This window comes from Acanthochromis polyacanthus, chromosome 8 (assembly GCF_021347895.1).
Source record: "Acanthochromis polyacanthus isolate Apoly-LR-REF ecotype Palm Island chromosome 8, KAUST_Apoly_ChrSc, whole genome shotgun sequence".
Taxonomy (NCBI): Eukaryota; Metazoa; Chordata; class Actinopteri; family Pomacentridae; genus Acanthochromis; species Acanthochromis polyacanthus.
The window spans coordinates 30,359,619-30,376,720 of NC_067120.1; the positions used below are offsets into that span (position 1 = coordinate 30,359,619).

General features: G+C 41.7%; 2 protein-coding genes across 2 annotated transcripts in view; both read left to right on the forward strand.

Annotated features, from left to right (window-relative positions):
- On the forward strand, positions 1 to 12,963 carry LOC110958250 (cytochrome P450 2D15-like). The gene is made up of 11 exons (XM_022204703.2): positions 1 to 207; positions 937 to 1,099; positions 6,768 to 6,932; positions 7,131 to 7,291; positions 7,624 to 7,692; positions 8,725 to 8,829; positions 9,126 to 9,264; positions 9,990 to 10,075; positions 10,224 to 10,325; positions 10,846 to 10,987; positions 11,299 to 12,963. The coding sequence occupies exons 1-11, from the start codon at positions 46 to 48 to the stop codon at positions 11,478 to 11,480; spliced, it is 1,476 nt and encodes a 491-aa protein (XP_022060395.1). The 5' UTR covers positions 1 to 45; the 3' UTR covers positions 11,481 to 12,963.
- Positions 12,964 to 14,229: 1,266 nt separating this feature from the next.
- hsf4 (heat shock transcription factor 4) overlaps positions 14,230 to 17,102 on the forward strand; it is a 28,868-nt gene continuing 25,995 nt past the window's right edge. Inside the window, exon 1 of the mRNA XM_022204704.2 lies at positions 14,230 to 15,797. Within this exon, the coding sequence (XP_022060396.1) occupies positions 15,672 to 15,797 (126 nt within the window). The 5' untranslated portion in view covers positions 14,230 to 15,671. The remainder of the gene's footprint in view (positions 15,798 to 17,102) is intronic.

Consider the following 17,102-nt stretch of genomic DNA (forward strand, 5'->3'; position numbering starts at 1 on the left):
GGAATGAAAAGAGTAGCGTGAATTCACTGGAGTCACAGCTTCATCATGTTTGCGATTGTAACACTATACTTGGTGGTAGTTTTGCTGTTTCTGCTGCTCTTTCCGACACAAAGAGCTAAAAACTTCCCTCCAGGCCCCCGACCCATCCCAGTGCTGGGGAACCTGCTGGAGCTCAGCCTGGAGAGTCCTCTTGCAGACCTGGAGAGGGTAAAGTTAAACACTGTTCCCACGCGAACCAGCTTTTATATTACATTTGTGTCCTGAGTAGTCACGGTTTCAAACTTTTAACTTCAATTCTTTTAAATTTTGTCTGTGATCGTGTATGACGCTTTATGTGCTTTTGTTTGACTGTTTGTCTATGTACTGTATTCAAGTCTACTTTGCAAAATAAATCTTAGTCTCAGTTAATGAAAGTTACTGATTCTGCTTTTAATAACTTAAATGTGTAGATTTCAGTTTGTTTAATCCAGAGATTATGATTATTTTCCATCTGTTATTGCTGACAGGTCTGAGCTGATATGAATATAATTTTTGTTGTTTAAAATAATGGTTTTTGCTCACATAAAATGTAGTAAAAAATAGGTAGATATGTAGTAAAATATTAGTTTCACAACAGTTACTTCACACTGCTGTTGTTCTGAAGCTGAGCTCGTCACCTGAAATGACCCAAGACGCTCTGCTATCACCCAGTCAATTATTCACCAGCAACAAATTCAGGACAATGAAAATGCTTTACAGTGAGGCAATTCATCCTGCAAGTAAAGGTAGATATTAGGTAAGCTTTAAAGTGAGGTCTTTTATTTTGGATTAATAATGATAACTTGCAAATTGCATAACTGTTGCGGTGGCATATTGTTCTGAAATGTCACCTTCATTCCAGTAAAAGGAACAGCTATATACAGCAAATAAAGCTTTACACTGAACCTCTGTCTCTAGCTGGCCAAACGCTATGGGAACGTCTACAGCCTGTTCATGGGTCCCCGGCCTGCGGTCGTCATTAACGGACTGCAGGCCTTAAAGGAAGCTCTGGTTGACAAAAGTGCCGACTTCTCAGGCCGACCACAAGATTTGATGGTTAATCGAGCTGTACAGGTGAAAGGTACCATGACTCTTCTGACTTTGTGTTTTTCATTTATGCTGAGTACTGTCTGACTTTGACATGCACCCATTTACTGTCATGGTGTTCTCCGTGTCACCACTGAGAATTTAGAGTCCTTTATTTTCAGTAGCGTAACACAAAAACCTTGAGGCCCATGTGTTGTCCTAGTGGGGTCCCTTCTGTTTTTAGTACACCATCCTCTGGCACCCCTCTGGCTACTACACTGAATAAATTCTAAGACGCTTTTATAGTACAATACACAAACTGTGCACAGATACCAAGGAAATCCAAAAACTTTATTTCTGTGCAAATAAATGACACACAATGAGTTACTAGTTCTTTACTGCTTCACAATCAACTGACACTTGCTTACCCCGTTTTTTAAGTTAAGTATCATCATGCAAGCTACTAGAAACTGAGTTTTATTTAGGAATTTATACTTAACGCCATATTGACAAACCAATGAGCACAAAAGAGAAGTGATTATTAATACAAGATACTTGGAATTCATTACCCCTCTGAACTCCAGGCTGTTTCTAGTTTTATTTTTCTCTCAAATCTTATGTCGTCTTCACTGCATGTTTGTACTGAACAGGATAAAAAGATTTTGTTTTTTTCTACACCTTCTGCCTGGAATATGTTGCAGAAAGGCTGGAAATTAACTGAGTTTTGTCTCATTGAGTGCCTTCAAATCTAAACTGCGAGTTCTTGAGGCCGTTTCCACAACATGCACTTATTTTTTATAACTTGCTTGTAAATTTAATCTCCATTATAATTTTATTTATTTTTTTGTATTTTAATTATGTTTTAACTGTGTAATTTTATAACCGTGCTTCGTACTTGCTGCTGTCTATCTTGGCCAGGACTCATTCTTAATCTCAACGGGATCTCGCCTGGTTAAATAAATGAAAAAAAAAACTGCTCTGTGTAAACACAGTCTGCAGTTCATACAAAAGAAGTACATTTTTGGTCACATGATTGTTTGTCACAGCAGAGTTACTGAGGACAGTCAATATTTGGTGTGCTTGTGTTTTGAAAGAGGCAAACAGAATATTTTATTGATTTTGAGGAAATATTACTATTTTAAGCATATTTTTGGCTGCTTTTCCTGACAGAACCGAACATCAATCATGGCACCATTTATGTCTACTGTAAAATCACACTATATTACTTTATTGCTGAAAACTTTATTATGAATCAATATGAAATCAAGTTTTCCTTGCGGAATTCAGGCAAACATGTTTTCAAGATGTAGCGGTACTACGTTATGATTTATTGCTCTCGTTATTAATAATTGGGGCACCACCCTAGATCTCTAGGGAAAAAATTAATATTAATAAAATTATTAATATTCATAAAAATTTTGATCAATCTCATATCAAAAAGTCTTGAATCCTCGTTTAAATTGACCACATTCTACACAAAGAAACACAAGACTGTAATTTGGTCTATAATGAGGTATTTATTAACTATTCTATGAAAATAATGACAAGTGAACTATGTACAATGTAGATATGGTGTGTGTGTGTGTGCGTGCAGGACTACGTGTGTGCGTGGAATGTGGGAGTGTGTGTGTGGTGTGTGTGCATGTGTGAGGGATGTGGAAGTAGGTGCGAGAGAGAAGGAAATATGGTGAGGATTAGCCAGAGCTAACCTGACGAGGTAATCGGTAATTTGGATTAAGAATTCTAATGATTTGTAAAAGAATAAATTGATTAAATTAATTAATTGACCAAGCTGTTAGTACATCACCCATAGAATGGAATCAGAGCAAACTCAGCTGGAGTTATTGAAGTGAACCGTCATGGGGCTGGGACTTGCGAGGCCTTCAGATTCGCAGCACACGGTCTGGACCTGCGGGTTCGGAGCGGTGCGTCGTCGTTGTGGTGGCCTAGATGTCCTGCCGCGGGTTGATCGGTTCTATGCAAAGACCTGGTCCAACAGGTCTCCGTAGTTCTCAGCTGAGTGTTTAAAAATGATGGTTCTCAGGCTTTAGCCAAGAAAAATGGGTGTTGATGAAAAACGGTCAAAATTAAGAAAAATAAATGCTGGTTCTGAATCGGTTCTTCAGATTAAAACGAATAACGTTGGTTTAAAATTGAGCAAAATGTCTCCTTAAGTTACAAAAATATTAAGAGATAAATAGTTAACAAACTTAGATGGTGAGGGAATTTCAAAGATAGAAAAAACGCGCTTTAGGTAAGAAAATAATGAGAGAGACTTTGGTTGGCCTCTCAGGAAGAGAGGGGTAAGAGAGTAGGTCGGTAAGAGGCAAGAGAGAGCGATGATGTGGGCTACGGCTGACTTTATCTGTGGGTCCAGCTAAGGGGAGGACCTGGGCGGAGAGAGAGAACTTTTAGGCGCGAGTCTGGTGGAATTTGGAATCTCTTTGTTCTCACAGAGTAGAGAAGAAAGAGGAATCCAGAATGGATTAAAATATGATATTAAACGCGCAAAACACGATCTGTCTATCCCACCATATTCAGTTGTGTGAAAGTGAAATGTGTAGATTAATACATATGTTCATATGATGTGAATCATTTCATTCATAACTATATGTTTATGTTTATGACATTAAAAATATGTATCACAGTGAAAATATAACAACAAGTCAGAGATTTGGTAACAGGTAAATACAATGGTCATCATTCAACCTAAATGGAGAGGAAATTCAGAGGTTAATTCTGGAATTCATTCCAAAATCATAGTATCCTGGGGAAGAAATGATTAAACATCACAAATTAGTATCTAGACTTCTGTGAAAGATAGAATCTTGATTTTCGGATATGTTAATGATGAATGATTTCCATTGACGTTGGTAATCCTGTAAACACAAAATACATTCCAGAAATATTAATTTGCCAAGGTTTTTAAGTTCAGTTCCAGTTTCTTTGTTTCAGTCAAAGAGAGAGAGAGGGTGACTCCAGCCTTCAGCCATAAAGTTTTACGACTTGTTATCTGATCTGTGGAATGCAGAGACATCTCTGGCTGAGGGTCTCCTAAAGCTGAAAAGGGATTTTAGCATGAAAGTTCATTAAACAAACGTCCATAGCATATAATTGAAAGTCATTGTCTTTTAAAAAGAAGAAGTTATTCCAGGGGTTTAAATGTTCACAGGAGTTCCATCCTTCTGTGAATGAAAACCTACAGAAATACAAATGTCTCAATCCTCCTATAGAGATGGGTGTTGGTCAGTGCTGGAGAGGGGGAGCTTATCTGAGTTTTGATCAGCTCAGGAATTCCAGGGCCTTTGCAGTCTTGCTACAAAGAAGTGCAAACTCAGTCTGTTGCAAAAAAGAAGTAGCACAAAAGGACTAAAATGTACAACAATCTATATGCAGTCTATATACAAATAGGCAGCTTCAGGTACTATCTTTTATATGGTTTTGTCACACTCTTTTTTATAATGTTGAAGAAAGCTTGGTATTAAAATGACACCCAGCCTGCAGCCAGTTGAGCTAAACAAACTGCAACACCAAAAGAAAGATCAATCACATTAAGGTATCGGACACAAATCAAATGGACATGTTTACTTTCAGGGGACAGATGGTTCTGGTTACCTAACAGCAGTAATCACATCCAAATTCTACTCTGATGCCTGATTGATGTTCTGCAGTGATCATTTAAAAGGTTTAAACAGTTAATACCTAAATGCAAAACTATGTCAGGCATGTGGCTCTGCATTCATAATATAGCATAAGTGTAGAATTATAAGATAGAAGGATCCAAAAGTGAATAAAATCCCGTTTTAGTTAACTCCGAAATTGCGAAATAACATTTTTAAACAGCCAAAACATAATGGGAGACATATTGGTCTAAAAGGGAATGTATGTAAGTATAGAGTAGCATTAGGAAGAAAAACATCTCTGCACAATAGTATCCCAATCTTAAAGACCTCAAGTACAGCAGGAAAATAAATGTAATGTAAAGTAATCGTTCAATTGATAATTCAATAGAACAAACTCCACCACAGTCCTGGTATAAAAAGTTGCTGACAATGGCACCATCTTGTGGTAGCAGTGGGGAAATAGGTAAAGCACGCAAAAAAAACAACACTTTGTAAAAATGCTTATTATGCTTTTTAGATTTTTCACTTCACTTTGGGTGTTGTAGCTTTTTTGTGCATGTAAGAGATCTGCAAATTAAAGCCAGAGTCAAAGAAAACGATACTCCTTACCTTCCTGAAACGCCTTATTTGAAGTCAGGGTTTTTCCTTCTGTTACTTATTGTGTCACCATGTAGCATATTAAAACACCAGAATGCCATTATTTCCTCTGTAGAGCTGCCTGTGCTAGGACAACAGCCTCATACTGAGAAATCTGGGATTACATTAATCAACATTACCACATTTGGGAAATAAGATTTTCAGAAACAGGGACTTAAAGATTTCAGGCAGGGGGTGGCAAGAACTGCTGCGTTCTTGCACAGTAGTATTCAAATGCTTTTTGAACATTAAGACATGTAAACATATTGTAGCGCATTCCCCAAAATAAAATGATACACCTGTAAATACACATAATGTGGACTCTTTAAGTAGAAATACAGAAGTAGTGTCAACATAATGTATTTACGTGTTTTTTGTACAGTGAACCAGCTGAGTTATACAGTAATTTCAGTTTTGAATTTTGAACTAAGTCTTAGCATCTATATGAAAAAAAAAATACTCATACTGTTACGTGTGGCTGTCTGCTGCCTCTCTTCTTGCTCTCTCTGATCTCCCTCCTCCCTTTACCTTTGCAACTGCAGCACACCTGAGTGCACTTCTGGGAGGAGGAGGGTATTTAGGGAGGCAGGAGAGAGCAGAGGCATGAGCACCACAAGGCTACAGGTCCTCCCCGAACAAACGCGTGAGATTTTTATTTATTTTTTTGGTTTGTGCCAATTTTAATTTCATGATTAACAATGAGTTCTTCTCTTTTCAGGCATTTGATTCATTCTCCGGCCATGCATGTTTAGATAGCTGGGTTTTGTTCTTTTTGTTTGGCTGTAGTTGCTGGTAGTCCTATTTTCGCTGTTTTCCTATCGTAGCAGTTATTTTTGCTTAGGCAGCTTAGTTAGAGATGGTGACTGGTCCGAGGGCCCATTGCCGGGTTAGCCACATTCACCACCCCTCTTTTGCTTCTTTTGGCCAGCAGCTACAGCCCTTTTCCTTTCACTATTATTTCTACCCTGATTAGTTGGATTATTCGTAAATAAAGCTGTTTTTTTTCCCCCCTTTACCAACTCACTCGCTGTGTCTGTGTCCAGTTTATATGTTGCTGGTCTCTTTGTTTGTTTGAGCCTAATTGAATTATTAAAGAGGCAGTTACAACACATATACTTTTTGCAGCTTCAAACTTAAAAACAAAATGAAAGCACCTCTTAAGAGCTGCTCATAACAAATTGACATCTGAAAGTACTTTGCTCAGCTTTCACCAAAGTATGGCACATGAGTAAATACATTTATAGCATCAATAAATACTAATGTGATAAACAGAAATGCCTGCTGCTGAGTACAGCTTCATCAGGATTACGTTCAGTTAAACGGATGGCAGTGAGTCAGCCAGCAGCTCAAACAGTTGTTAATTATGAAGCTTCATTCAGTGCATTTACAATCAATTAAAAAATGACGAGACCTTTCTTTGTAAATTTTAAATTCCTTTTTTTTTTTCTTTTTTCTGCATTATAGATCATGCTCCAGGAGTGATTCTAGCAGATAACACTCCTGGCTGGAGAGACCATCGCCGCTTTGGTCTGATGACACTGAGAGACCTCGGGCTGGGGAAACAGACCATGGAGCAAAGGATTCTGGGAGAGATAGAGTGCGTTACAAAGATTCTGGGGGAGAAAGCTGGTATGTCCATTTGCCAACGAGGACACACAGATTGTGTTTTTTATGGCCTAATGCTGACACTGAGTCAGATGTAGGGATGTAGAAATGAATCTTTTGAACCCTCAGCTGAAACTCCTTTTTCTTTTTTAAAATATTGAAACTATTAGCGACTATTTTGGTCAAGGTCATGCTGGGATCATTGTTCATGTTGTTCCCAAGGTAAAGCCACGGATCCTCAACTGCTGTTCCATAATGCAGCCTCCAACATCATGTGCCAAATTCTGTTCGCTAAGAAGTTCGATTATGACGACGAGTTTATGAAGTTTTCTGTTGGCTTAATGCATGAAACCTCCAAAATAATCAACGGCCGCTGGGGTATGGTGAGTTGCACTTTTAGTAAAACCATCACTGGTTTAAAGGGCCTATAAACATGCTCCTTATAAACAATAGGATAATATCGAAGACTAAACTGTTGAGTTGGACTTGTCAGGATTGTTAAATCTTAAGTGTAAAAACAAACAGATGTGGTTTTGATGATAGACTCTCTCAGTATCATATGTTTTTGTAGCTCTAAAGTTTAGTCTTTTAGCCAAACAATCAGTTTATTATTAAATTACTAATGCAAGCTGCAGTAAAATGTCTCTGTTAGAATCACCTGGGCATTCACCGAATTTTTTCAACTTTGTAACTCATTTTTTTCTTTTCCACACAGATTTATGACTACGTTCCCATTGTGCGCAAACTGCCGCTGCCTTTTAGGAGAGCCTTCGAGTTGTTTAAGGTACATTTGGTAAAAGTTTTAATTCCACAGTCCAGTGAACAACCTTTGGGTTTTATTACAGAGAAAACAGCTCATTGCTCGAATTGGTGGAGTTGCTAAAGGCAAAGAAACGAACTTTAAGGAAAAATCAACATGCAATGAGAGCGATTGTCGCGCATAATGAATAAGTTTGAAGTGAAAATAGAAAGGAAAGCCGAGGTGCTGGAAAAAAATACTGTACAAAAAAATTTTTCCTTTGGCTTTGTCTTCTCCAAACCAATCAGCTTTGAGACAAGAGTTGTTCAGATGTACATACTCTAGTACATCTTTTGTTTCTCCCTTGATAATGACATGAAAACGTTTCTGCAGGAGTGGCTTTTCTAGTTGGAACACATACAAAGGTTTGGGCCACGCTGAAAGTTGCTGTAGTTGAAAACAACTTATTGTTGGTACAGAATTTTTTTGCCGCTTCCTTGAGTAGATGTTACAGGATTTAACCGCTAAAACATCTTAAGTTGACTGAGGGGGATTAAGAAAGATTTGGACAAAAGAAACAAACAAGAATTGAAGGAGAAGGGAAAAACCCTTGAACATTCAGGCTGGTAAAGGGAGCAGCAGAGCGACACTTGTTTGATTAGCAGATCAAGGGAACCCAGTCTCAGCTGTACACTAAAGGCACACCGCAACACAAAATAAAAATGATATTAAATGCGTCACTATGCCATGGTGAGGTGAATAGAAATGGCCCCAAACAGCACAGCTCCACAAGACTGATGAATAACTTCATTATTTTCTCACTGAAGGTGGCCTTTTGGGAAATCACAAGAAGCAGCTGCCTAGAACAACACTTTCATATACTACTACTAGTATATATTGCCTGTGTCAAAGTTTATGGCCACCAAGTGGAACTGTGGGCTGCTCTGAATGGGTTTATAGTCATCATGGTAGCAAGATAAAGAAGTCATGCAGCATCACTGGGAAAATATGCTCTTGAGAGGGTAATCGTGTCTTTAAAAGTGGTTCAGAAAAAGGCTTTCCTTCTTTTCCTGCCAGATGTCACATGACAAACGCATGGAGATGCTGGCTGAGAACAAAAAGACCAGAGTTCCTGGGAAACCGAGGCATTTCATAGACTGCTACCTGGATGAACTGGATAAGGTTTGCGTCTGCTGAAAAGAACTTAACATGTTGCTATTCATTTTTCTTGTTGACTCACAAAGCTATTTTAAAAAATCCTTTATCCTTCTATGAAATATATTTATTGCGATTTAATATTATTCACCAAAACATTATGTCACATTCCCTTATATGTGAAACCCTCCTCAGCAGTAGAACTGATTCTGACATTCTAATGTTGTCCACCAGTCCAATATTTTAGCTCAGGTATGTGATGACAATAGGGAAACAGTTTACCTCATTAACTCACTTTTTCTCTGTCTCGTCCACCGGCATAGAGAGGAAACGATGGTTCGTCCTTCTCAGAAGACCAGCTCTGTGCTTTGCTTTTGGATCTCCACTTTGCTGGAACCGACACAACCGCCAACAGTGTGCTGACTGCCTTCCTCTATCTGATGAACTATCCAGAGGCGCAGGGTACACTTATCTGTGATCTGTCTTTTTTTTTGGTTTGTTTTAAAGCCATGTTAGTGCTGAAGATCAGTCAATCGGCCGTTGGTGCAGAATGAATGAAATATCTCAACACTTGGAATGGCGTGACATTTTGTACAGATAGTCGTGCTTCCCAGACGAAGTGTCCTAATGATTCTGATGATACACAAAATGCCACACTGCATTTTGCCACAGGGATATCTATTCATATCTTACATAACATACAAACCCACACATATCATTGTGGCAAAATTACTGAACGGGTTTCTCAGCCGGAGTCTTTCACAGGTTTGAGGTGACTCTTAAAGTTTCCATTAAATACCCACAAATGGCTGCAAGACGACTACAAAAAGGCTTAAAACAGCCACACAGAGACTTAAAATACCCACAGAGGCTACTGAAACAACTGCAGAAATGACTCAGCTCATCACAAAGAGATGCAAAACAAGAAAGAAGCTGCTACAAATAAATTTAAGCTCATCACGAAGAGATGGAAAATGACGTCAAAGAGACACCAAGCATTCACAAAAACTTGCAAAATGACTACAAGGAGACTCGAAGCAATTACAAAAGATGCTTCTGCATTTGTTGTGCGACTCGTGTGAGAGTACTTGGATCTTACAAAATGTCTGTGCTTCAGGGACTCGTTCTCTCATGCTTGTCTATAGTTCTCCCTTCGCCTCTCACATCTCTTCATCTGTATTTCTCAGAGCGTTGTCAACAGGAAATAGACAAAGTTCTGGATGGGAAGGATCAAGCCAGTTTTGAAGACAGGCACCAGATGCCCTACACACAGGTGAATGGATTGATAATTTCAATTCTTATTTATGCTTCAGTATTCAATTTTGTTTTTATGTCACAGGACAAAAGAAGACATTGGGCCTTGTATTTCTTAGATGTTACAGTGGTGCAGTGTGATGCTCTAATAGATTTCTGTCATGCAGGCTGTTATTCACGAGATCCAGAGGTTGGCTGACACTGTTCCACTCGCTGTTTTTCACTGTACCTCTAAAGACACAGAGTTAATGGGATACTCCATCCCCAGGGTAAATAAAAAAAAAACTGAATTTATGTTCATTCTAATCATTGCAGGGAATGTTACCATCCCTTTAAACATTTTGTTTGGAGGATAAAACTGAGAAATTTGCACTGCAGAGGGCAGTTCTTGCCTCGTTTTACCATTCAAATGTTCTTATTTTTTTCAATTAAGATAACATTAAATGAATCAGAAATCCAAATGTTGACATTGTTAATGTGGTAAATGAAAATTCCAGCTAAAAACGGCTGATTTTTTTCATGGAATGTCTACATAGGGGTACAGAGGCCCATTTCCAGCATGCATCACTCCTTGTTCTAAGGGTATAAAATGATAGCTAATCATGTTGAAAGGCTAATTGATGATTAGAAAACCTTTGTGCAATTATGTTAACACGAGTAAAAGTGTGAGTTTTCATGGAAAACATGAAATTACTTGGGTGACCCCAAACTTTTGAACGGTAGTGTAACTCTTTATATTACTGAATGTTTGATCTCAATGGAATGAGATTCATACTTATTGTTCTACAGGGAACCATTATCATCCCCAACCTGTCGTCGGTGATGTTTGAGGAGGGGCAGTGGAAATCCCCTCGTGAATTCAACCCTGAAAACTTCCTCAACGAACAGGGAGAGTTTGTTAAACCAGATGCCTTCCTGCCTTTCTCTACAGGTGTGTGAAATGGTTTTTTAATAACATAAAATCATCCCCGCACACCAGGATTCTTTTTCTTATGATCGGAATGGATTGTTTTATCACTATATCTCACGTTGTACCAATTGTAATATTGCACAGTTTTTACATCTGTAAATATCTATCTACTTGCACACCAACCAAGCAATTCTACTGCACTGCGTTGCTTGTGTCTTTGTCCTTTTTGTTTTTCTACTGTGCCTTACATGTTTGTACATGTTTGTCTATGAATTGAAAATAAAGTCAGCTTTGATTTGTAATGCAAATTTTGTGGATGCTTTAAATCTCAGGTCCTCGGAAGTGTCTCGGAGAGGCTCTGGCTCGCATGGAGCTTTTCCTCTTTGTGGTGACTCTGCTGAGGAAGTTTAAGTTCATCTGGCCTGAGGATGCAGGAGAACCAGACTATATTCCAGTCTTTGGGACGACCCAAACCCCCAAACCATATCGCATGAAGGTCCAGCTCAGAGGATAAGCTACGATGCAGCAATTCCTAGACAAAGGTTATTCTGCTAATGAAGCAAACAATGCATTTACACTTTCAACTGTTCACAAATAAAACATTAAAGAGTTTAATTGTAAAACATATCACTTCAAGTTAAATGTCTGCTGGATGTGTAAATGGGCAACTGCTTGTGTGTGGGTTTTTTTGGCATGCTATCAAAAAATAACTCTAGAAAGAGTATGACTTTCATCTTGTTTGTAGGGTAGTGCCCCCTTGTGTTCAGTTTCTTACTTTGTTAATATGTCCATGGAGTGATTTCTATATGTAGGAAGGCACTTAAGTGAAATAAGTAGTCCAGTGCATGGCTTAGCATGTCTTCCTTGAAATTACAGTCCAGATTTTCTAAATTTCAACAAACCTGAAGAACTAATCCCATCAACTTGCAGCGTCACTGTAACTTCATTCTATTTCAGAATCAGCTTCCAGTTCGAACATGTATGGTTGAATTACTCAAATAGTACAACTTGCCATTGTGTCACAAAAAGCAATTTAGCAGTGTGTGAGCAGAGCTGCTGGTGTGCTTGAGCTGCAGCAAGTCGAAGAGAGGTGAGTTGAGTTCTTGGGGTTTAATACAGAACTGGTGATAAACTTTGAGGAAAACATAACACTTACCAGAGATGCGTCTTTGCTGACTTCCGATGCTTTATCTTTTCATCTTGCTTGAAGGTGTGCACATTTACAGCAGCCACTTGAGGGCACAATCAAGTGTTAATGGCACACTTCTGAAAACCTGTTTCCCTTTGGTGATGGCTGGTGTGGTCTGAGGTGAAACACAATTAGAACTTTGGCAGTAAAAACTGCTTTTCAGTCTGCTATAGTCACAGAAGGACTGATTTCCTTTAAAGCCCTGAAACTGTGACCTTTACTGGATGCACCATATCAAATACAATTTTTTTGCGTATCATTTTACAGCATTAAAATAACATGAAATGTTTAAGGTTGAATAACTAAATGCTGCAACTGATAATGGAGCAATGACTAATATAATGTAACTCAATAGGTCAAAAATAAAAATGCACAGCTTAATAAGCAGCATAAATCAATATGGGAAAACTTCAGAGGCAAATTACCCTAAAAATGTAATGTGTGTACAGAATACCTACGGTTACAATAGTAAAGTTTACAGTAAGTCAAAGCATTACATTTGATCACCTCTGTTCAAACTGATCACATTAACCTTCAACCAGATGTTCTGATTGTAATAAAACTCAAATGACCCCTCCTCCTTTCTCTGGCAGTGTACAACTGAAACAAACATTACCAACTAAACAGTCTGTGTAACATCTAATCATGTGTAACATGGTTTTCAAAGAAATAACTTGTTTACGTTGCTTATGTCTGTATTTGACATAACGGTGTAAGTATGTCACCACAGTAAAGGATGGAAGATCCAAAATAAACAGGAATCCTTTGGGAAGCATGAATAATGAATAAAAAGCAAATCTGCACTTGGGATGTTGGCATTTCTTTTGTTCAAGCAGAAAATTTGACCTCATGGTGGTGCAATAAAGGAAATTAGTGTTAGGAATGGGCGGAGTGAACCCAAGCAGCAGGCAACAGGCAGGCGGGTGAATTGAAAATAAATTTATTTTACAGTAATCAAACAAAAAGACACTCCATATGGGAGGCACGGGGAATAAACAATACAGGGAACTAAACAGGAACTAAAGGTGACGGACCTGATGGCCGTGGTGGGGGCTAAACTAAACTAAAATGGGGAAGACGACTCACGGTTTGTCCTGGGGGTGGGGGATCGGGAGACAAGGGAGGGATGGTGCTGGGGAGATCCAGTGACTGAGCTGTGGCAGGGGATAGCTGCGCAGGCTGAATCCGGGCAGACGCGGGGAATGCGGAGCGGAGGAGGGGAGATGAGCAGACGAGGGCTCCGTGATGATGGGAGGAAGGCGGAACAAGTGAGGAAGTCCAATGGCGGGGGGATCGAGACGGTGCTCGGGCTGAGGTGTACATATTTTGGGGAATCGAAGGTAATGGCCCAGTGCCAAGCTGTTGGCTGCTGTTATCCGCTGTTGATTACAGATTACGAGCGGTTACGGAGGAGCACAGCCGCTCGCAATCAGGCGAGCCAGAGCACAGGAGAGGGAGGGGGTGTGACAGTACCCCCCCTCGAGGTGCATCTCCCGGCACACACCGGGCCGGTCAGGGTGCCAGCAGGACGTCCTAGGAACCAGCAGGGATCTAGCTGGAGGGACCGCTCCGGAGGGTGGCCCGTGGGGCTGGCGGGGTGGGACAGGACAGGCTTGGGCTGGATGAACCGCTCCAGAGGACAACCCGGGGGCTGGACGGGCCGGGGCTGGACAGGCTGGAGGGACCGCTCTGGAGGACGGCCCAGGGGCTGGACAGGCTGGAGGGACCGCTACGGAGGACGGCCCGTGGGCTGGACAGGCTGGAGGGACCGCTCCGGAGGATGGCCCGGGGGCTGGACAGGGTGCTGACGGCGGAGGGACCCCTCCCGTGGCAGGGTCAGTGGCCGGGCTGGGTGCCAGCGGCGGTGGGACCCCTCCGGGGCCGGGCGCTGGCAGAACTGGAACCGGGGCCCCTCCGGGGGCAGAGCTGGAGCTGGAGGTCCCTCCGGGGGCAGGGCTGGAGCCAGAGCCGGAGGCCCCTCCGAGGGCAGGGCTGGAGCCAGAGCCGGAGGCCCCTCCGGGGGCAGGACTGGAGCTGGAGCCGGGGGTCCCTCCGGGGGCAGGGCTGGAGCCAGAGCCGGAGGCCCCTCCGAGGGCAGGGCTGGAGCCAGAGCCGGAGGCCCCTCCGGGGGCAGGACTGGAGCTGGAGCCGGGGCGATGGGCCCCACAGGAACCGAAGACGGGGCAATGGGCCCCACAGGAACCAAAGACGGCGCGGCACAGGGCCTCTCCTCAGCTGGAGGGAGTGGAACAGCTCGGGGCCTCTCCTCAACCGGAGGGAGTGGAACGGAGCGGGGTCTCTCCTCGGCTGGTCGGAGTGAGGCGGCACTGGGCCTCTCCTCAGCCAGTGGGAGTGAGGTGGCTCGGAGCCTCTCCTCAGCCGGAGGGAGTGGAACGGCTCAGGGCCTCTCCTCAACCAGAGGGAGTGGAACGGCACGGGGCCTCTCCGCAGCCGGGAGGGAGGCGGCGCGGGGCCTCTCCTCAGTAGGGGGTGCGGTGACTACGACCCGCTCGGGAGTTGAGGGGGTGCAGGACCCTCCGGGGCAGGAGGGGTTTCTTAGCGGGTGGCTCCATAGGTAGCGGGGACACCGGATCGGGTGGACTGCCAGGTGGGGTCGCCTCGAGCCCCTCAAAGGCAGCGCAGGCGGCCTCGAGCCCCCAAGGGCCGTCATGGCGGCCTCCCGTACCCAGGATCCTGCGAGAGATCCACGGAGTCATCAGAGCCCGCAAAAATGGTCCTGTAGTGCTCAGCGGTGGCCAGGAACGCCTCAATGGCCGGAGAGGGAGCCTCAGTCCCCATAGAACGGAGATAACCGGCCAGCCTCTCAGCGGCTGCTGAGGTGGCCTGTAGAATCTCTGAATCCGGCGGGGGCAGTACAATAATAACAGGGGTGCCTGCTGGGTTCATGAGTGGCTGGGCCATTCTGTTAGGAACGGGCGGAGTGAACCCAAGCAGCTGTGTTCAATCTCAGAAATTAGTCACGACATGTCTCTTGTGCCTGACATACAGGCCCTCTGAACCCTGCTCTATTCAGTTTAGCCCTTTGATGGTGGGACAGTGGTGCATTATTGGAGCTTTTGTGTGCATGCTGTATTGTTTTCCTGGGCGGTCTGTTGATTGTCAGCAGGAGGCCGGGGGAGGTGGGCTTGAATTGTGAGTTTGTGTGTGTGTGTGTGTGCTGACATGGACCTTCTGTAATGACATTCAGTTGGATGACTGGTGTGGCAGCGAGGACACAGAGAGGAGAGCAAGAGAGAAAAAGAAAGTGACAGAGCCACAAAGAGAGGTCAAGAGAAGAGAAAGTGTGTGTTTGTGTCATCAAGGACGGACGACAGCGGCTTGAAATGGAATCGAAGACACTGAGACAAACTTGGGATTATCAGTAAAGGATCATTAGAAGCGGAGTTTCTCAAATATGGACTAGTCTGGGAGCCTATTTATAGATACACCAACACACATATACACATACATATACGCACATTTGGTTTGTTGTCTTGGAAGTGGACAGGGGTCAGTATGCAGGAGTCTCCGGGAGCCGTGGGAGTAGATGGCAGCTACGCCAGCAACGTTCCAGCCTTCCTCACCAAGTTGTGGACGCTGGTGGAGGACCCAGATACCAACCACCTCATCTGCTGGAGCGCTGTGAGTCAGTCCTCTTAACCTAATGTCGCAAATCTGATTATTTTAAGGGTTAAAATTCTACTAAAGTGGAGTGAAATGGATATCTGCCTGTGAAACCCTCAAAAGTATGCTTGTAGTTGTAGCATACCAGACTTTCCAGTGTCTATCACTTACCTGCTGTTGTCTGAGACTCAGAAATTCAAACATCTTTGCAAAAATGTGCAATTTTGAGTATAGCAACAGGAATGTAAGAAATTCTGCACATCACTGTATGAGAAAGAAATCTATGATGAAAAATGCGCCCAAGTTGTCAAAGCTAATAAGACGCAAAATAAACAAATTTGCTAAAAAAAAAACCCATCAGACTTTATGAGGTTAACAAAAAGTTGAATGAAAATAGAATCCAAATAAAATATATTATTAATGTCAGTACCAAGGCCTGATATTACTCTTTCTGAAGGGTCTAACTGTGGAGCTCACACTGGGGGAACTTATGATTCATATTTTGGTAGAAAACCAGCTGAATATTCCTTCTTGTAGAGTGTTATGCTGAGTACAGACTTCTTAATATCAGCATTGAAATAGTCCAACCTGGAAGGATGATTGAATATAGACATGATTGTTTTATCTTACATCAGGTTTTATTTCTTTCTCATTTAGGATAAAATGTAAAGTATATTTACCTTATTAATATGCACAAGCGTCTCATATAAAATTAGCTACTTTTAAGAGATTTTAAACTGACTGTTTAGTTTTGAATCATTCTCCATTTTTTCCCCACGCCTTGCTAATGTTATAATGTTAAGATCCCGGTGAGTTTCCGTTATTGCACGTGTTTGCTGATGGATCACTGTGTAATAATTGAGTTATTGGTTGACAGTTAAGTCTTGTGGTTTCCTAGTCATGGTTTACAACAGGGCCACAAGATAAATCTGGATGATACATTAACCAAATTAAAAAGTTAGGAAAGCAAAAAAAAAAAACAGCCAAAACCAAACAGATAGTCTTTTAAGATATTAGCGCATTTTGCCCTGAACATTTATTTAAGTGGAACCATCTGGAAATTTAGAGGGGAAATTAGTCTTTGGTGAAACTGCTATTTATATTTCGAGGTCTGAAAAAGATGGGAATTATTTCAATCTTTCTTCAAGATGGTCCATTCCATTGATTGTATTTATATTAAATCAATAAGATGCAGTGTGTGAAAGAAGAATATAACACTCCACTTTACAATCAGGTGATCTTAGCAGGGGTTCTTACAGCTGATTAAGTGGTTATTTTATTGTTTTTAAAAGCTCATTTTAAATTTAAAATTCAGGTTGACTG

Coding starts and splice junctions, on each gene's coding strand:
- LOC110958250 (XM_022204703.2), top strand. CDS start 46: ATGTTTGCGATTGTAACACTATACTTGGTGGTAGTTTTGCTGTTTCTG. Junction 208..936: donor CTCTTGCAGACCTGGAGAGG/GTAAAGTTAAAC, acceptor CTCTGTCTCTAG/CTGGCCAAACGCTATGGGAA. Junction 9,265..9,989: donor GAACTATCCAGAGGCGCAGG/GTACACTTATCT, acceptor TGTATTTCTCAG/AGCGTTGTCAACAGGAAATA.